The sequence below is a fragment of the Rhinatrema bivittatum genome, chromosome 2 (assembly GCF_901001135.1).
Source record: "Rhinatrema bivittatum chromosome 2, aRhiBiv1.1, whole genome shotgun sequence".
In the NCBI taxonomy this organism is placed as follows: Eukaryota; Metazoa; Chordata; class Amphibia; order Gymnophiona; family Rhinatrematidae; genus Rhinatrema; species Rhinatrema bivittatum.
In genome coordinates, this window is record NC_042616.1 from 599,883,251 (window position 1) to 599,904,833 (window position 21,583).

General features: G+C 44.0%; 1 protein-coding gene across 1 annotated transcript in view; it reads left to right on the top strand.

Moving 5' to 3' along the window:
- Nucleotides 1–21,583, top strand: part of LAMA3 (laminin subunit alpha 3) — a 469,061-nt gene that overhangs the window by 211,388 nt on the left and 236,090 nt on the right. The window contains 1 exon segment of the mRNA XM_029591143.1: nt 6,726–6,860. Coding sequence (XP_029447003.1) covers nt 6,726–6,860 — 135 coding nt within the window.

Below are 21,583 nucleotides of genomic sequence, written 5' to 3' on the forward strand. Positions count from 1 at the left end.
AAGTAATTTGGTCACCAGTCCTTTTGCTACCTACATTTTTAATAATGGCCCTGCCTGTGACATTTTTACCATGAGCTATCCATCTTTCCCACTTTCTCTTGATAAAATTGCAATACAAAAACAAGAGAGTGTTATACTGTCTCAGAATGAAACTGATAGTGGGAATAGAGACAGAAAATAGCAAGTGGCAAAAGGCACAACCCAACAGGGTCATTCATCAGAATGCATTATGGTGTTAACACACGCGATAACGCGTTAATGAATGTGATAATAACAGTAGCGCACGTCGCTGATGCAAATTTTTGAAGGGGGTGGGATCAGGGAGGAGTTTGGGCAGTATTTAGGAAAATGAGGGGCAATATCGCCCCTAGCAATAGCATAGTGCATAGTGCATGGTTTTAACTATACCTTTTTTTCCTGGTGTTAAGCTGTGTGATATGCCCAAAATGGCTGTAATGCAATTTGCAATAAATTTTTAGAATTGTATTTTGGCCATTTCTGGGCTTGGAAGAAGAGAAGGGAGAGTGGAGTAAGAGAGAGAGAGAGAGAGAGAGAGAGAATGCATCTGAGGAAGCCCTTACAGTGTGCAACTATTTATATCTCTATAGGAGGACCACCTGACAGGTCGAGGTGAGGTGTTGGTGGTGGTTTAGGGTGTAGGAGTCATTTACTCATGTAGAGTGAGACGTACGAACAGCACAGTACACCTTGGTGAATATTTGACATCATTTGGAGTGAGGAAAGTCTCCCAAAGATGAAATTTTGTACTTTGTTACCTCGCCCTAGCTTGATGTTACCCTGTTATAGAATCCATCAAGCTAGGGTGAGAGAACATAGTGGAAATGGCATCTTTGGGAGACTTTTCTCACCCCAAATGATATCAAATCTTCACCGAGGTGTACTGTGCTGTTCTTATGTCTCACCCTACATGAGAAACTGGCTCCTAAACCCTAAATCACCACCAATACCTCTCATCGAGCTATTAGATGGCCCTCCTATTGAGATATAAATACTTGACTAATATGAAGGCCTTGTAGATAGTCAGTCTCTCTCTCTCTCTCTCTCTCTCTCTCTCTCTCTCTCTCATTATCACAGGGTGTGGTAAATTTACTGTACTATCAATGCTAAGCAATATGTTATCACATGGTACAGTAATTTTAAAATTTCCATAAACACACCCCTTTTGATGAATCTAGGAGCAAATTTTAAAGGAAAACTTTTACAAGGTGTCAGCAAGCCAGACAGCATGAACACACAACTCCTACACCCAAATCTTCTCTATCATTCGCCTTTCATATATCATCAATTTCACTTTTCCAGTTTTTAAACATCTTTTCTAAATTGCATCGGGAGCTATATCCGTTTGACAATTGCTACTTTATCTATTTCTACCATCAGTTTTACACTGAGACAGTATTAAACTTTTTTTCTACTGTGATTCAATTGGTTTGCGTTATGACTTCCGATGGGCAACAATTATTAGGCAGACCGCCTATTTTTGCAAGCTTCTATGGATGTAGCTCCCAATACAGTTTAAAAAGATGTCTAAAAATTGGAGCAGTGACTGGATGATATATGAAAGGCGAATGATAGAGAAGACTTAGGTGTATGAGTTGTCTTCACACTGTCTGGCTTGCTGACACCTTGAATAAATTTTCCAATGAAGTTTGGTCTGTGCCTGTCACTTGCTACTTTCTCTTGATAAAATTGCAGCCATGTCGAAAATTGTTTTCCAGTTGAAAAATTTCACCTAATTCATACAGTGGGTGTATGATACTGGCCTCAAACTTGTGACTACTGTCCTGTCACTTTCTCTGGTGTATTTATTTAGAGCCCAGTGCCAACTGTGGCTGAACCTAGTCTAACCAAAACAATCACACTGATTTCAATAGTGATAATATTACTAATGAAATGATCAGGAGCTTTCTGACCAACAAATACGTTTCCTCAGGTTTCCTATAATTGAATTATTTAGGTTTCCTTTAATTGAATTATAGGATGTAAATCCCATTTGTGAGGCCCCTTCTCTTCCTTTAGATATCATAAGGAGAAAGTCTACTTAGAAATAATTAGCGTGTTTTTTATGATTAGGAACTTGGTTACAAAAGCAGAAGGAATAAAGTAAAGGCAAAACAGAAATCCCACCCTTTGTGTTGCATAATATATAATGGTAGATTACAGATTTACATATGATATCTTCCTCATTATTCTATGCATAGTAACTGTTGCGCTGGAGGTGGACCCTTGGCCTGGTACAGGATTGGTACGGCCCTCTGGTCGGACCCAGAGATTGCCTGCCACCAGGAGGTGGAGCACACAAGGAGACAGAGGCTAACTGGAGTTTCACCAATAGCAATCCTGGGTTTCTGCTGGTTGAGCCCTTGGGTACCCGGACCGCCTGGACTTAGATGGGCCTCTGAGGGTCTCCCGAAGATTTAGCAGAGAGGTGTGCCCACCACGAGCAAAGGTGCATGGCTGGTAAAGAAAGGAGTGACTAGACCTGGACCAGAATCACCGGAGACCTCAGGAAGGCAGCAGGAAATGAAAGTCCTCCAGGCAAGATAGGCAGCGCCTACTGGTCTAGTCTGAAATAGGCCACGGGCAGCGCCGAGCAGGCTGGTCTGATGGTCACAGGAGCAAACAGAGTATCCGAGTGAAGTGCAAGGGTCAAAGCCAGGGTATCCGTCCGAGAGTGGTCAGCCAAAGCTAGGGTCAGTTCCGAGATCAGTCCGAGCATAGTCAAGACAAGCTGAGGTGGGTTCCAGGTGGCACTCAACGTAGTCAGGCAAACAGAGGTCAGTTCCAGGCGGCAGTCAAACGTGGTCAAGCAAGCAGAGGTCAGTACCGTGAATCAATCCGAGAAGGTACGACAGGAGGAGGAACATGGAGCAGGAATCAGGACAGACGCTGGAACACAGAGAGGACCACGGGAACACAGGAACTGCAGGAGCACTGGAACAAGACAGGAACACAAGAACGCAGGAGCACTGGAACAGAGACTGGATCAAGGAAGCAGGAAGAACACAGGAAAATTTTAAAGGAAAACTTTTACAAGGTGTCAGTTACACCGAAGGTGTCGACCCGATTGCCAAGACAAGGTTCTGGGGACAGAGCCTCCCCTTAAGTAGGAGCCTTATGTGATGTCATAGGGCGGCGTCCGAGATGAGCTTCCCACCCTGGGCCCTTTAAATGTACTGACGTCAGCCGTGCGTGCGCCTAGGGGCGGGGCCAAGGAGGCCGAAGATGCGGAACCCCTACGGGAGCTCTGCTGAGAGGCCTGTGGCATGGAGGAAGTCGGAGAGACCCGAGGAGAGCGTCGGGGACTTCCGGAGCTGGCAGCCGCGGCATGGGAAGAGGAACCAGAGCTAGTGGAGGGAAGCGTGAGGTGAGCAGGCCCGGTCGCGGCACCAACGTGGCCGGGACACGCAACAGTAACAAGTTAACAGATTAGCCACACCCATATTGGGAGACAACACTACATCATTCTGACATTGATTGGAAAGCAGTATAACCATCTCACGATTATTCAGTCTATGGTGTCATTTAACAGATGCTAACTTGGGGGCCGATGCAATAAGTATGCGCAGAAAGTGCACGCTGAACAGTCAGCGCCCGCTTTCTTAACGCACCCCAGGCGCCCCCAAGGGGTTGGCGCCATGCAATATTTAAATTACAGGGGTTGCATTAGTAAGGAGGCACTAGGGTTGCTTGCGTGCCCCTAGCACCTCCTTGCTAATGAGAACCCGATTGGTGTTGGCAGTCCGCCGGTAAAGAATACCGACGCCGAGTTTATCCGCTTCATTTTTCCTAAATGCCGCACAGCCAGGGGGTTCAGTAAATGGACGCTTATCATTTGAGCGTCTGTTTCCTGCACCCAACTGCCAATGGTTTTTTTTCTATTTTTTAAGTTTATTTAATTTTGTTTTTCCTCCTTCTTAATATTGCAACGATATTAAGTGGAGGCAGTACAGAAAAGCAGTTTTTTCTGCTTTTCTGTACTGGTTTAAGGAGTGCTCAGCAATTAACACCTGCTCCAGGCAGGCGTTAATTGCTGAGCGCTAAATGTGGGTCCTAGAGACACATTTTTTTTTGCATCTAGAGTGAATGCTAATAATGCTATTAGACTCACTCCATGTCAGACACGCATTGAATAGGAGCTAATCCCCTTATTGCATTAGGGGATTCATTAGCACCTATTCAGCCCGCGTCCGACTGCGGGTTTACAGTGTGCTTGGCTGAGCGCACTGTATTGCATCAGCCCCTTGGACATTAGAGAAGTCCAGAGAAATATTTTGGAACTTTCCAGACCTTGAGAGCATATTGATAACGCATTAAAATGACTTGAATTGTTTAAGAACATAAGAACATGCCAAACTGGGTCAGACCAAGTGTCCATCAAGCCCAGCATCATGTTTCCAACAGTGGCCAATCCAGGCCATAAGAACCTGGCAAGTACCCAAAAACTAAGTCTATTCTATGTTACTGTTGCTAGAAATAGCAGTGGATATTTTCTTAGTCAACTTAATTAATTAATAGCAGGTAATGGACTTCTCCTCCAAGAACTTATCCAATCCTTTTTTAAACACAGCTACACTAACTGTACATCTATGAAATAACCTACTTCTGCTCCCTATTCTTTTGCACTGGCTCATGATGAGAGAAGTTCAGTGTCTGCAACAAGTCTCTTATTTCATACTGAAACAAACTATTCCCCTTGGTTCTGTGTTTCTAGTAACATAAGTAAATGACGGCAGATAAAGACCAAATGGTTGATCCAATCTGCGCAACAAGTTGTTTAGGGTCTTCAAGGTCGACTTTGTTGTGTTCTGGTATATTTGTAGACCCTGGATCGGGATGAGAGCTGACTCCACTCACAGGGAGAGTAGTGAAACAAATGTCTCCGAGAAGTGGAATTCAGCAGGAAGGAAGTCCTTGCTAACTCGTAGGTAGCTCAGACTGGCTGGCTCAAATACACACAGGCAGATGATGTCATGCAGAGGGGACGCCCCCTGAGGTTCCTGCCATGACGTGTATAAGATGGGGCCTGGTGCGCTCGCGCATGCCTTAGGTAATACCCGTTTCAAGATGGCGGACGGGATTGCCCATGCCGTTCCAGGAACGCTGAGGAGAGCGGCATGGAGAGGCAGAGGTCGCCAATTGCCCGAGAATTACTGGTGCAGGCAAAAAGGAGGTGAGCAACAGAGGTCACAGCCATCTGCGACTGACGGGCGCAACAGATGTATGCCTCTGCAGGATACTGGAATTTTCCTCTGATCCGCAAAAGCAGGCATGCAATCTTTTTCCAGCTCTCAATAAAGAGAAAGACAGACCTCAGGATTCACAGATATCATCCACTGGTTCATTGTATTTATTTATCAATTTATTTATTTATTTATTTAAGGTTTTTCTATACCGACCTTCATTGTTGGACATCAAAACGGTTTACAGGCAACATAGAGTCAGCAACAGAGCTTTACAGTGTAACCAATATAACTATTTTTACATAATAACTATAATATCATTTTAACAGTTTACAAACAACATTGAGCTAGCAACCATGCTTTACAGTGTAACCAATCTAACAATTCTTACAGCATAACTATAATGACAGTTTAACAGTACCAGTTTAGTATGACCAGCTAAGCAGATTATATTTATTTAAGAGCAGAATTCTAGTTAATGAAGTGATCAATGGGGTTGCATCGTTATGACATGTATATATCTATAGGATTTAATTAAAAATTAGATATCTAATTTAATCTAATATAATAAGATTTGTGTGTATGGACTGAGTTATTACTTTTATTTTATTGATGTAAAATGTATTATATGAATACTTTTTTTTTAGATCTTGAATTTGTTATTTTGTTCTGTAAACCACAATGATTGCAGTTCAATGCTAGTAGACTTGGACATTGATATGGCAGAGTTGTTTTTAAGGAAGAAATAGATCAAGGGAAACTAGCATCATTGTATGGATGATTATGCTAAACCTACAACAGAAGACATGAGGGAAAAGCAAGGAACCTGGAGCCTGATCAATGATCCAGTTGGGAGCTGCCAGGCCGAGGCTCTGCAAACCACAGTCTCCAAGAGAGAAGAGCTAACTAGAGAAGAAAATATTAATTAATTGAGAAAGGGCTTAATGGATGATGGGATTACTGCCCTGGACTCTGAAAACCAGTCTGCAGGAAGGAGACTAATGTAGGAAGCATAAAAGTGGAACTGTTTGGCGAAGAAACTGGGGAATTTGTGATGGTGGCCGAATTTCAGTTGACCATTATTTGCAGTTGCAGTTGACCATTATTTGCAGTTGACCATTATTTTTGGCCTGGTTCATTGAACCAGGCCAAAAAGTGCAGGAAAAAGTGACAGACTAACTCTTTCAGTTTCCTGAGACCACTTTGTAATGGAATGTACGATTCAGGGACAAATATGAAGAAAAACAGAGGAACTTAGCAGAAAATGCACACAGATGGGAAGATTTAGAGTTAACTTCTGATTGTTTCAGTATGTTGCTCATGCCAGGTGGTCAGATTTTTGGAATTTGGATGAATGATGTCGATCTCGTGTGTATTTCGGCTATGTCCCAAGCTTTGTGCTTGGCCAACTCAAGGTTGGCTTTTTTTTTTTTTCTTTTTTTTTTTAGATCTCACAGTATAATATCTATTGTTCAATAAATGTATAAAGCATTTGGAACTTTGCCTTTTTTTCTTCCTCTACAGAGTGCAATTGTGATGCATATGGCTCTGGGAATAGTTTATGTGGCCCTAGAGGACAATGTCAATGCCATGCCAACTATGCTGGCCTAACCTGCAATCAGTGTGCCTCAGAATACTACAGCTTCCCCAACTGCTTGCGTGAGTAGAAGTATTTCATGATGTTTATTGTTCAAAAACAACATTTCATGGCCTTGAAGAGAATAGGCATGCAACAAGTTTTCTTCCTTTTTGATAAAAATGCAAAGCAAATCTGTGGTACAGGAAGTGGAGGATTTGAATTATAGTCCTAGTTCTGTTGATCTCTTTATTGGGTCATAGTGTACAAGCCCTGTATTTATGCATAAACAAGCAGCAACATGACACAAAAGTATGCTCATCAAGGTGTAATAAATGTAGGATAGTATAGTTTAATTGTGTTCCAAGAGGATAATTTTGATAATTTTGAATGCAGTTGTATTAGTAGAGTATGGAGTGTTGTAGCACTCCTGCTTCTTCCTAATTCCTCCTCACCATTCCTCTCCTATAGTGCTACAGTCCTAGCTGTTGCAGTAGTGCTGGAAGTAGTACCACCTTTTGCTGTGGCACTATGGGGGTGATAGTGTGTAGCGCAGCCACACTTGTGGCAGGCAAAACCGCACCGGCACAATGCGATCAGCTGCACACTTTCACCCCCTGCCCCTTTTTTCACCGCAGTTCAACATTCCTCCTCTCTCTTGCATTTTTTATTTTTTGGCCTTAGTGCTCTTTTACTGCCTTGCTACTTTTCAAAGTTTATTTTTGCCACTGCCTTGGCATCCTCTCAAACAAAAATGGTAAGCACTAAAAGGGGGCAAAAGGAGATAGATGCATATGGAAAAGTCCAAATCAAAAGATCTTCAGTCAGTGGCTTCAAGGCCTGCCTCTGTGGGCATCAGATGTCCATCATAGATACTTGTGCTGTCTTCTATTGCTGCCTGGGCCTGGGTGATGACTCCTCCAGTTGCTACAGTTATGGCTGGATGTCCCCCAGGGCGCAGCAACACCATGCCTGGAAAATGGAAGCAAAGCCTCGATGCGAGGCTGAACAGCGGAATGAGGCGTTGTCGAACTCTCAGTATATGAAATCAAAATGGTAACCTCCCCCCATCACTCCCACAAGCACAGGAATCATCCCCCCCACTGTCATGCTGGTTCCCAGATCCATCTCAGGTCAGGGATTCACTTTAGTGCAGAGTCCTGTGGTGCCAGGCAAGGCATAGAGAAGAGCACCTAAATGACATGAGGGATCATTTTTGGGACTATTTCCCTGTCACAGACACTATTCCCCTGACACAGACACACCCTGTCTGTGTCATTATCATGGAGCTTGAATTCTAGGGCACTGTCTACATATTGAGCATGGCAAAGCACCTAAGTGCATAAGTCCAAGAGTTCTGCTACTGGAAAAGTGGTGGAGAAGATGACACTTCTGGCATCTTCCGGGGTCCAAGCCTCCATTCTGTGGGACTCGTAGATGCAGCCAGAGTGGATCACCTCAGAGCCGGCCACTGCTATAGTAGATGCAGCTGCCACAGCACCAAGTTCCTTCTTGGTTTTCCCAGAAACTCTCAGTGAGCATGAGATAATTTGGGTTTCTGAAGAAGATGTCTCTCCTCCAACTCTGACGCAGAGGGTCCCTCAGCCAGAGAGAGCCCATTTATTGGAGGTAGTGAAGAATTTCTTTGTCTCTTTAAGCTCTGAAGACCAGAGGGGAAATTAGAACCTCTCCTATCCAAGATGGGGGAAATTGTTCCACAAAATGGGGTTTCCCAAAGTCCCACACTGGTGTGCATACCTCTCCTCAAGAACTTCCAGCATTGGGAATAAGTCCCCACCATAAGGTGGTAGATTCTCCTGCTCCAGGGGAGTCCCTTCATGAATCAAATGGGGGAAAGCAGAATCAGTTCATTCTGAATTCTTTCTGGACAGTTCCCCCTCAGACCAGCAGAGATCTCTTCCTCTGTCACCCTTGTCAACATTGGGATCATGGATCAGGGCCTCCCGTGGTCAGGGGAAGAAAACGATTCGACAGGGATTTACTCAGATCCCCCTCCAGATTTGCCATAGCATACCTCTCCTTCAAAGTATCTTTGTTACTCCAGGTTCTTGGATAAGCTGGCAAAGACACTGTCTGTCAGCATTAGAAAGGAAAAGGACCCAAAGACAGATGTCTTCAGGCTTCTTTATTTCCTTCACCTTCAGCAACTGTGGCTATTCCTGTTCACAAACACCTCAAGGACCTGCAAATGAGGATGTGGCAGATGCCAACATCTTGCCTTCTGGTGGCCCAGAAGTTGGACTTACATCACAGAATTCAGGCTACCCCTAGCTTTAGGGTGGTCCAATTCCCACACTCCTCTGTGGTGGTGGAATCAGCACTGAAATGTGCTAAGTGAACTCATGATCACGCCACTGTGCCTCCTGGGAAGGATCCAAAAGTGTTGGATGCATTTGGAAAGAAGGTTTTCCATGGATCCAAGTGCATGAGTTGCAGCTCATTGGCTCTACATAGAGCAGTATTTGCATAAATTCTTGCAAAAGCTAAAGCATTTCACGAATCATCAGACCCAGAGCAGGCAGTCTTCAGTTAAGCAGTGGAGGACATAGAGTAATGTGAGAACTACCTCATACATTCTGTTTATGAAGCCTTTGACATTGTGTCCAGGAATTTGGCCTGCCTCCATTGGAACTCAAAGGTGTGAGTGGTCTTAGAAGACATGCTTGGTGGTCTCACATGGTGCTGCACATGAGAAACTTATTCAATGGCATAGTTCAAGAGACGATGGCTTTAATTAAGGAGCATCAATCTATCATACAATTGTCGTCAGCTGCAGCGGGAACCAGCTGGCTCTTGACTGATGCCAGGATGCTTTTTCCAATAAGCATCCATTCTTCCAGAGATATCCTTTATGCTCTTTTCAGCATCAAGCAGTTCCTCCCACTTTTCAGCAGCAGCAGCCTGCTTGAATTCAGCAGAAGGAAAGGCATCAACCAAAAGCTCAGGTCCAGTTTTTGAGGACTTTAGACCTGCTTTGCTGCCTTCTCTGGGGGGGGGGGGGGGGGGGGGAAGGGTTCAGTCCTTCCTTTGTGAATGGCATGGTATCACCTGGGGCTGGTGAGGTCCTAAAATGTGTGGTGTATGGCTACTGCTTACACTTCCCTTGCCCTCCTCCTATCTAATGGATTTTAATCTTCAACTCTGACTATTCTTAATCTGCCTAACTACATCTGGAGTTAGGCAGATGTAGTTAGGCAGGAGAAGGTAGTTAAATCTGTCCCTTCTCAGGAATATGGCCAAGATTTCTAGTAGTGGTATTTCTTAATCCCCAGGAAGTCAGGGGAATGAGGCCTGTCCTGGGCTTGCAAAGATTGAACAAGTTGTTTGTGCAGGAGAGGTTCAAGATGAATTCCTTCCAAACTATTCTTCCTTTTATTCAGCTGAAGGATTAGATATGTGCTCTGGATGTGAAGGATGCTTATGCAAACGTCCCATTCACCTCGCCCATCGGAAGTTCCTCAAGTGTGTGAAGGAGGCACATTAACAATCCTTGGTGCACCCTTTTGACCTCTCTGTGCCCCAAGGATGTTCACAAAAAGCCTTGCAGTAGTGTTGATACAATTTTGTTAGCAGGGAGCATGTATGTTCCCATACCTGGCAAATTGGCTGACTATGGGTCTACCCCCATCAGGAGTTCTGGAATCTCAAAAAGACCATACAGCTCCTCCAGTCCCCGGGTTTCCTGGTCAATTTTGCCAAGCCAAACATGGTTCTGACTCAAAGAATTCAGCTCATAGGAGCGTGGATAAACTTGCTTCAAGAGAAAGTGTTTCTCCCCATAGAAAGAGGTGCATTTCTGATAGACCTAGTAAGATCTCTCCTTCAACAGGTCTGAATTCATCCAGATTGGTCCTGGTCTTTTTCAGACATATAGGTTCTGTGGTGCATGTGGTTCCTATGATTTTTCTGCACAGTGAGGCCTCAAAATTAATGGAATCAACATTATTCCTGGAATGAGAGCTCTCTTCAGTGGTGGATGAATCCATAGGTTCTATATGTGGGCCTCTCATTGTGTCTTCCACTGCAGCAAGTGGCTGTCTACCAGTGCCTCCAGTGGAGCCAGCCTTTGGATCGGGTGAGCTGGGCAGTCACCCGGAAGTTATTGGAAGACCATGGATGCCTTGATTGCCTCTGGCATCACCCGTTTGGCTGGACAATCAGTGGACTAGGCAGCAGCAAAACTATATGGGTGTGGACCTGGTGCAGGAGTGCAACTTGCTTATATACTAGATGCAGAGTATCTGCTCCCTTAAGGGCATAGATGTTCCCAGGTTGGTAGCATTAAAACATCTACCAGCCTATGCACCCCTGCACCTTTATGGAGGTAGACTTGGACACTTCTCTTTTCTGGCACCATCTTCTCTCCTCTTTATCCATGGCTACACAATTCATTGCTGAGTTCTTTGAACCATTCAGGTGTAGAACATAGAAAAGAGGCACTGGCACCACAGAGGAAGAAGTGGCCATGTTCAAAGTAATGGCCAGATCCTGAAAGCAGGGTGGTATGTTCCAAATTGTTATGAGTCTGACCCTTGCAGGTACTATGGAGCACATTATTATGGAGCACATTATTATGGAGCACATTATTATATTGTCAAGAGGCCACCAATGAAGAGTGGGTGACTCGCCAGAATGATGGCTATTGACACAATACCCTTATTAAATAAGCATACACATGCTTACTGTGACTCCTACATCGCTCTAAGCTTCAACAGCAAGAGGTAATGGAAAAAAGGATTTGCACTCATAAAGAGGGGAGTAGCTGGCTTGTTACGGCGGTTACTACCCCAAACCAAATATGCCTGATACTTCACTTTCAATGCATATACAGCATAGCTCTCTGCTTCAATGACAGGGGAGAAGAATAACTGATACTTCACACATCCAGCAGAGCTCTCTGCTTAAACGGCAAAGGAGAAGAAAAAGGGTTCGCACTCAAAACGCGGGGAGTAGCTGGCTTGTTACGGCAGTTACTACCCCAAACCAAATGTGCCTGATACTTCACTTTCCATGCATATCCAGCATGGTTCTCTGCTGCATCGGCATGGGAGAAAGACTGATACATCACGCATTTCCAGCATAACTCTCTGCTTCAACGGCAGGGGGAAAAAAAAAAAACAAAAACAAAAAACTGATGCTTCACGCATATCCTGCATAGCTTCAACGACAGGGGTGAAGAAAAAAAAGGATTCACAATCACAAAGCGAGGAGTAGCTGGCTTGTTACGGCGGTTACTACCCCAACCAAATGTGCCTGATACTTCACTTTCAATGCATATCCAGCATGGCTCTCTGCTTCTACAGCAGGGGAGAAGAAAAAAAAAAACCAACAAGAGCTGTACAACATATTCTGGGTAAAACAAATAAGCATGGGTGTAGCTTGCTTATCGCGGCGGTTACTGCCCCTACTACCCCTAACTAATCAAGCTAGATATTTCACTTGCATGCAGCTCCATCACTGCTCTCTACATTAATGGTGGGGGTGGAAGGGGAATAGAACAAGGAGCTAAGAGTAACAGATAAGAATGAGAGAAAAAATATGTGAGGCTTGCTGGGCAGACTGGATGGGCCATTCGGTCTTCTTCTGCCGTCATTTCTATGTTTCTATGTTTCTATATACCTGTGACTCTGCATAAACTTGTTAGGGATAACCCTGGATAAAATTTATGTGAACAATTTTGGATAATTTTATCTGGATATTTAGTCCATAGAAACAAAATGGCAGAAAAGGACCGTATGGCCCATCCAGTTTACCCACCCATCCAATTAATTTAGCATTATAATTCTCATTACTTCCTTAGTATTTATCCCATGCTTTCTTGAATTCAGATACTGTTTTTTTTCTCCACTACCCTCTCTGTAAAGAAAGATTTCCTAAGATTACTACGGAGTCTACCCCCTTTCCCCCTCATTCCATTACCCCTCGTTCTAGAGCCTCTTCCAAAGCCAATCCAGCTGAATGTCTGGTTTAAAGTTACCTGGACAAAGTTTCCAGGTAATTGTAGGATTGCTATTTACCTAGACAGAGTCGTCTGGTAACTGTCCAAGCAGCACTGCTCAAAAAAAAAAAAAGTGAAACTGTGTCCCAGGAATACCCCCAGTGCTGCCTTTTTTTATGTGGGTAAATTTTGTCAGGGCAACAGTTTGGAGACATCCCCACATGAAAGTGAAAAACCTGTTAAAATACAGGGATCTGTTGTGGGGATTCTTTTGGTAAGGTGTTCTTTTACTTGTAAGAAGACAGGAAGAGGCTCACTTGAAGCTCTTCACAGGGGTAAGGAATGGATTGGAAGAGCGGGGGCTTGGAGGCTGGGGGACAGCAGGGACTGGGAAACTGGGTAAAGGGGAAAACATTACTTGGATTGTGAGAGAAAGGAGGGAATGTTTTGATTCTGAGACTGGGGGGGGGGGGGGGGAGAGTGAGGACTTGGAGACCAAGCAGGGATTGATGTCGGGGGACTCGGCAATTGGGTGGGGAGTGTTAGATTGGCTGGAGGTATGAGTGGGTGGTATGAGACGAGGCTGTGAGGGGAGAGGAGTTAAATCTGTAAAAAAAAAAAAATAAAAAGGATCCTATTCACAAAATTTTGCTTAGAGCCACATAAGTGATTAAAGCAGTCCTGGATTCAAGACACGAGGAGTGCCAGCCCCAAGTGATGAGGAGCAGGGCAGCCAGGTCTGGGCAGGCAGGATAGAAGGGGATAGACTGTCAGGAGAGAGGGGAGGAAGAAAAGAGTGTTTGGAGAGAGGGAGGGAAGGGGAAGGGAGAGAGAATCCTTGAGAAAGTGAGAGACGTATGTGAGAATGTCAAAGGGAGGGAAAGAGGCGAGAGACCAGATGGAAGGATGTCCCAAAAGTAAAAAATAATTAAAAATACAGTGTGCCGGAGCGCACTGTACTGTATCGGCCTAATAGTCAGTAATGTCTTTATTGAGCTCTGTTAGCTAGGTCTGTTTTGGTGCCATCAGATGATGTCATCCACACACTATGATTAATTCATCCTGCTTTCTACAGTAAACTTGCTTTCCCTGCTAAAGGTACTTTTACTTTTGGCTGCCTCCACCCCACTACTATTTTTTTCTCTGTTTCCTGTAACCCTATGGTTACGTAATAGTATGCTCATGGAGCACACCTGATGTGAGACTCCATTTGGTTAGGTACAAGACATGTAGCTGAGCAGTCTCTAAGAGAGAGAAAGGAAGAAGAAGAAGAAGACTGGAGGAAATCTACACATGAGGGGAGCAGAAGTTGCATGGGAAGGGTCAGAACCAGCCGAGAATGCTGAGATGGAGAAGGGGAAGAGAGTGTCTGCAAGGAGGGAGAGAGGGGAGAGAATGGATGGAGGGAGAAAGGGGGAGATAATGCTGGGAGGGGGGATTGGAGGCAAGAGAGAATGCTGGGAGGGAGATGGGAGAAGAAAGAGAGAATGTTTAGTGAGGCACTTACTGAAGAAGTTACCCTTAGAAGCGGGTTTGGATGTACCCCAACTTCGTCACTTCATTGAAGGTTCAGTGATGTCCTAGCAGCTGAGATCATGAGAGGTCTTGAACGAGTAGATGCAAATTGCATATTTACACTTTCAAATAATAGGACTAGGGGGCATTCCATGAAGTTAGCAAGTAGCACTTTTAAGACTAATCGGAGAAAATTCTTTTTCACTCAACGCACAATAAAGCTCTGGAATTTGTTGCCAGAGGATGTGGTTAGTGCAGTTAGTGTAACTGGGTTCAAAAAAGGTTTGGATAAGTTCTTGCAGGAGAAGTCCATTAACGGCTATTAATCAAGTTTACTTAGGGAATAGCCACTGCTATTAATTGCATCAGTAGCATGGGATCTTCTTAGTGTTTGGGCAATTGCCAGGTTCTTGTGGCCTGGTTTGGCCTCTGTTGGAAACAGGATGTTGGGCTTAATGGACCCTTGGTCTGACCCAGCATGGCAATGTCTTATGTTGTTATGACTCTAGAGGACGTAGGACTTGTGAGTGTGAGCTCAGCCTTATGTTTGCCTGCATTAATTTGTAAGACAGTAACAGTGCTAGTAGTTGAAGATAGTATGTATTCAATACAGAAACCCTGTCATAAACTGTGTAAATAGATACAGCCAACTTAGTAATAGCCCTTCAGCATGATTTGCCTTCCTGGAAAACATATAGTAGCGTGGGTATATAGCTAATTACTGATGAAGTTTCTGGTTGTGTTCCTTGCCATCTGAGATCCATGGTTTGGCCTACTGTAGTAAGAACTCATAAAACTGAATCAAAAGGTCTTCACCAAGAGACAGCTTTATTTATGGTAAGAGACTCTCTTCTTTCCCTTCTGCCCTGCAGTCTCTTATTTCTCTGTCTCCCAGTTCCACCATCCCCTTTCCTCTTATCCCTCTCCCCCAGCTTACCATTCAGTCTCTCCTCCCTTCTGCCCTTTCCTCTGATTCTCCCACCCTCAGCCTGCCAGCTTCTCATCCCTTCCACTCTCCTCCATCCCTCCTACTCCTCTTCTTCTCTAGCTGTGCCCTCCCCATTCCCTCTTTCTCTATCTCCATTTATGGCCCTCACTCCTTCCACTCTTCTTTTCTTTCCATCCTTAGACCTCTCTCCCAGTCTTTTCTTTGCCTTCCATCACTGGCCTTCTCCCCATCTATCCCACATCTCCTTCTTTCTCCCATCCCATTCTCTCCCCGTCTTCCTTCCATTCTCTTTCCCCACCTTCTCTCCTTCCTCTCTTCAAGTCCTTCTCTCTCCTTCTCTCCATCTGGCCCACTTGCCTATCCGATTCTATCCTCCTCCCCCATTGGCAGGAGGAAGAGAGTGGCACTTTATGGCATGTCTTCTTCTTGCCGACTGGATCAGACTCAGTTTGAACCATGAAGGACAAGTTGCTTCATCTGGAATTCCTTACATTCAGATAGTTCACCAGCTCCCCAGAAGCTTCGTGCTCCACTACTATTAAAGGTTGCCACTGCCGAGCCCAATTTCATTCTTGGGCAGCAGGCGGTGGCAGACCTGGCATGAAGCTCTGCTCCTCCTTCCAGAGAGACTGAGGATCAGATTGGATCTACCTGTAGGTAGGAGACAAACAAAATGGAAGGGGGACTATGATGATCCATATGCATACGTGCCCTAGCTCTGCTCTCTCCTTCTATATCTGACCCCTGCTTTACTGGTTTCCCATGATTCCATGGGAAAAGGCAAATCCTGTGGCAAAGGCCAGGTTTTGTGAAATTGAATTAACACTGGAAACTTCTACTCAAACTTTCAAGAAGAATTTAAAAACTTTACTATTCCTAAAAGCTTTTCCAACATCATTGATATAATTATATATTAATTTTTTACTCTTCTTTTATTCTTTTTCATTTTTCCTCTCCACTATAATTCTCGCTATTATTTTATATAACACCATTATTTCTATTCTTCACATTGTAACTGTTTATCATTATTGTTGTATGTGAACCGATGTGACGGCTATGACTGAATGTCAGTATACAAAAACCAAATAAATAAATATATTGCTTATTCAGAATAACACAAGTGAAGGAAACCTTAATAACAAGTACAATAATATTTTCCACCCTTATGGGACACTCAGCTGTCTACTCTTACCACATATGAACTCAAAAGAAGAAATCAGGAAAACACTTGTCAATGCCTGCAGATAAGTGCTTGAACCCAATAGGTTTTACCCTTAGCAGTTCCCAGTTAACCAAACTTGAATTTAGAATCCAGAGTGACTCAGTCCTGCAGCTTCTGCAGTCCTTAGGAAGCATAAGGATTCCCTGGGCCTTTAGACACAATCTTTTAGGGAACGCAACACACAGTGGGGCAGATTTTCAAAGGGGTATGCGCATAAGATATGCATGTACCCCCCAAAAACCTGCCCCAAGCTCCCCCTGCACACGCCGAGCCTATGTTGAATAGGCTTGGCGGCGCGCGCAAGCCCCGGGATGCGCGTAAGTCCCGGGGCTTTCCTGGGGGGCGTGTCGGGGGCGTGTCGCGGCGGCGCGTCATCCGGGGGCAGGGCCGCGGGTGTGGTTCCAATCCCTGGGCATTTTAGGGGCATGGCCGAGGCCTCTGAAACTGCTCCCGGGCCGGGGAATTGTGCACCGGCGGCCGGCTGGTGCATGCGAGTTACACCTGCCTTGGGCAGGCGTAACTTTTATAATAAAGGTGGGAGGTATTTAGATAGGGCTGGGGGGTGGGTTAGGTAGGGGAAGGGAGGGGAAGGTGGGGGGAGGCGGAAGGAAAGTTCCCTCCGATTTCGGAGAGGCCTCAGAGGGAATGGGCAGCGCGCGCAGGACTCGGTGCGCACAAGGTGCACAAATGTTCACCCCCTTGCACGCGCTGACCCAGGATTTTAAAATCCGGTGTACTCTTGTTTGCGCCGGGTGCGCGAACAAAAGTACGCGCTTGCATATTTTTTTTAATTCTGCCCCAGTGGGTCCTGTCTGTTTAACTAAAATAGCGGGAATCACTCATTCTCTTGTATTTAACATCTATTTTGTATATTAGTTTGTACACTATATTTAATTTGTATATTGTTTAACTATTTCTCTTCTCTCCTTTCTCTTCCTTCTCCAAGTTCGGCTTCCCTTGTTAAATGTAACTGTACCTTCCCTCACCACAGTTCTAGTTTTTGTATATAATGCACTCCTGTTCTATGTAAACCAGCAAGATATGTCTTCATGATTGCCGGTATATAAAAATCCTAAATAAATAAATAAATAAAAAATAAATGTGCTACAAGTTCTGTATAATGGGGTCACTCCTAGGATCCAAGTCTGAGCTCTTTTCTCCTGAGCTAGTGCTAGTTCAGACTAGGTTTCACATTCATTTTCTCAAGAGTACACCAGTGCTATGGTGGAATTTCCACATCCGAGGTAGTATTCTTCAGGAGCTCTCAAGCCCAATGGTGACCATCACTAACTCCTTAGTGAAACTAATATATATTTTGAAGTAGTCCTTGGGGCTCACATTTCCTTGTTCTTTCCAGACTCTAGTCTTTGAGAAATTCTCCTTTAAGAGATAGTTAATACCTTCTGGGGTAACTTTTTTTTTTTGGCGTCCATTGAAACTTAGTTTATCTTCAGGGACGATGCAGGAATATGGCAGCTGCCACTTAAGGAGATTTCTCAGCCTGACCCAGCGAATGGTCAGGAGCTGATAGGAAAAGTTGGGTTCAGGTGAATGGAGGAGAGTTTAGAGCCTTTGTGGCCAAAAGGGCGAGCTGCATATTGAGCAAGATTTCCCCCAGCATTGAACTTGTTCTACATTTTGCCTTTGGAAGCCCAGTCCTGGTACATATTTGTTTAGACTTCAGTTTTTTACTTCCTTGGTTTGCAAGATATGCAAGTTCACAGCATGTCTTTGGAATGTGGCCCAGGTCAGCCTGTCTTATATCTTTATTTAAGGTTAATATCAATGGGATCGTTATCTAATCTTCAAAGGTTTGGCTTCTCAGTCTGCATGAGTACATTAGCTGCACAAATGTAACTGGTATTGATTTATGAACCCAAACTGGTATGTGGATTCTTAATTAAATCTAAAAGATGAAAATGTGAAACTCCAGTATGGAAACACTTTGCCTTGTCCTGTACTTCACAATGTTCAGATGTTCCCAAGGACTAAACATTTATTTAGAGGCAGGGCACCACTATGCAATACAGTAGTATTGTTCTTTCTGGAAAAGGTCTCTCACTCTGTTTCTATGCTCCTTTATGTGGCACTCCTAGCAGTCTGGTCACCAGACTTCACTATCCCTGTGGTATAACCCTCTATTCAGGAGCCATCATTACCCCTCAGTCCCTCCCACCTGGAGGTTCTGGATGAGATGCCTCAGTACCATTTAGCCCAGTCATTTTATTACACAGTGGGACTCAGTTGCAGATAAGTCGGAGAGCAGGATGTATTTTTTTCCTCACTCTGATGGGGGCTCTCAGTCTCACCTAAAGGAGGTTTCTTTTAGAAGTGACACTTCCCACTGCATTCCCTGCCTGAGGGTCCTTCTCCTATTTTACAGAGAGATTTTAAATCTGATACCCCTTTGGGGTGAAGGGGCTCTCTACAGGGTACTAAAGACCCGTGAGCCTACTCTAAACCCTAGGTAGGCAAGCACCAGTGATGGATCCTGCTGCGAGAGACAGTGAGGGCAGAGAAGATATCCAGTTTTACCATTGGAAGTATGGGATTTCAATGTGGGGATAATAGCGTCATCCCACTGACTTTTCCTTAAGAGAAGTCTCCCAGAAAGATCAGAATAAAGGATGAAAGAGCAACTAAACTAAAGGAAGGAAGAACAAGAGCAGGAAATCCCAAGGGACCAGGACAGGCAGGGTGTCCAGGATGAAGATGTCTAATGGTAAGATTTTTCAGTAAAGTTGGGGACAATTCCAACAGAATTCCCACACAGCCGCTGGGAGAGTTATGTGCATTTAAAATCACCATGGGCTCTACCCAGAGGTCTGGATTCTGGATTCCTACCTAGTGAGGAGAAACAGTAACGTACCGTCAGTCAGATATAAACTCACACTTCTGGATAATGGCCTTTAATTTATTATTACCAATCAGAAAACTATTATTTTACACCCAGGCCTGAGTTATTAAAGCCTTTCACCTCATGGGAAACACCAAATGACTACACACACACTGATGACCTTTTCTCATCGTCTGGGCCATAAGTGAGAGCTTCCCCCCTCGTAAAAAGAGTCCCCTCCCGCAATTAAGAGTCGGTGTGGGATGGAATTGTTAGCAGAGCAGCCCCTGAAGAAACAAATTCTTCAAAAAAGGGGTTACATTTGTACTCAAAGTGCAAATCCCTCAATGCTATTAATTTCTCAGATATCTGGCCCCCAAGTCAACAGAGAGATACAGTGCATTCAGAAAGTTTTCAATTTGCACAAATTTCTCCAAACCTGATTTTACTTTATTATTGTGGGGTATTGTGTGTAAATTGAGGAGGAAAAAAATGCATATTATCCATTTAGAATAAGACTTTAATGTAATGTTATGGGAGCCCCAGCCATCACTAATATTGCCCTTGTAGTTTGAATAGTAAAGGAGGGGTTTTGTATTTTTGATCCCTCCCTGTGTGATAACTCTACCTTTTTGGGGGTAGGGCATCTGGGGTCTATATGGCCTAGAAGCACGCCCAGAACTTCAGAGGGAAGGTGATACAGGAAGAGAAAGGAGCTTGAGATTCATTCCTGGGTCTCAGGAGAGAGTTAGGCACAGCTGAAGCAGCTAAGAGGGAAGCAAGCAGCTAGGGATCCCCCTAGGATTTCACAGCAAAGGAGAAAGCATTTAGATATTCCTCCCCAGGATTTAAGATACTTTTTGGAGCGCTTTGTATCCTCCCAATATCAATCCATTTATTTATTTATTTAGACATTTTATATAGTGTTGTTCCATGTACAGATCACAACGGTTTACAAATGTAACATTCATAGCTATCTAGGAGAAGAAGAGGGAAGTTTTGGAACTTCCACAGGGTTTCAGAAGGAAGAGTGCTGAGTAATTTTTGGATAGGCCTCTGCTTATTAAGTTATGCAACTGAACAGTGAAAGAGTTTGGATTCAAGGATTTTTTGGACTTTGGCTTGACCAGTTTGAAAGGAAGGGCGTACCCCCAGTATCCCTGAGGACTTGGGACAACAGTGAGGATATGAAGCAATAGTCTGATTCCTGAGAGACCTGAAGAAGCAGCGGTAAGAAGCCTTGTTACGTTTTGATACAAGGATTCAAAGGGCTAAACCCACTGAGATAGTGATAAGGTTTTTTCCAGTTGAAGAAAAGTTAAAACTTGGACCAATTACAGTTGGATGTTTTTGTATGAAGGGACAGTTGTCTTTACAAGGATGATGATCAGTGCAGGTTACACCTCAGCTCCGATGGACAAAAACTTCCTCCTGTGATCTTGCGTAGCCTCTGTTAAGTCAGGAAGTATCCATAATTTCTGTCCTTTGAAAAGAGATTCATGATGACAAAAGAAAAGATGGAGAATACTATCTTAATCCTGTAAAAAAAAGCAAATGTCACAAGCAAAGTAGCTCTAGTAGAAATTGTATCGTCCATATTTTCCAAAAAATCTGATATATTAGCTGAGGCTTGTTCCCTCTCATTTATAAATTTCTTTGAGATAGGCAAATAGTAAATCTTTCAAACTGGAGGTAAAGCAGCCTCAGGAATCTGTAGAATTTCTTTCATGTAATTCTTAAACAGTTCAGATAGAGAAATTAGATGAATTTGTGGAAAATTTAAGAGAAATTCTCCACACATCGAGAAGACAATGAAAAATGTTTGATAATATTGACCTGAACTTTATTTTTTCCAAAGATATTTCTAAATGCTCAGTTTCTTATCGGTAATCTCCAAACACTGCTCATAATGTTGAAACTTAGAATGAATATCAATAGTCAAAATCACTAGTGAGGAGACTAACTTTTCTATTGCTGCTAAAGCAAACCACAAATTTTCCAGTGATATGCAAGTTTGACCAAGTCACATCTAACCTTGAGAGCCAGGATAGCTTCCCAAACCTCCTGCTAACAGGGAATTGCATTGTCAGTCTTCCAGATGCCAATGTCCCAACCAAGCCTGTCACAGCAACACCTTCTCAGCCCTGGGGCAAAAGGGAAGGCAAAGTGCTGCCAAGCTATGATTGACCAGCGGGTAGAAAGAGATGCTGTCCGATGACATGGTCAAAACACCAGAACTAGCAAACTGTTCTGGTGTTCCTTCAACTTCCACAGCTTCGAAACCTGGGTGGTAAGGTGTGACTCAGTCTTCAGGGCTGAATGAAT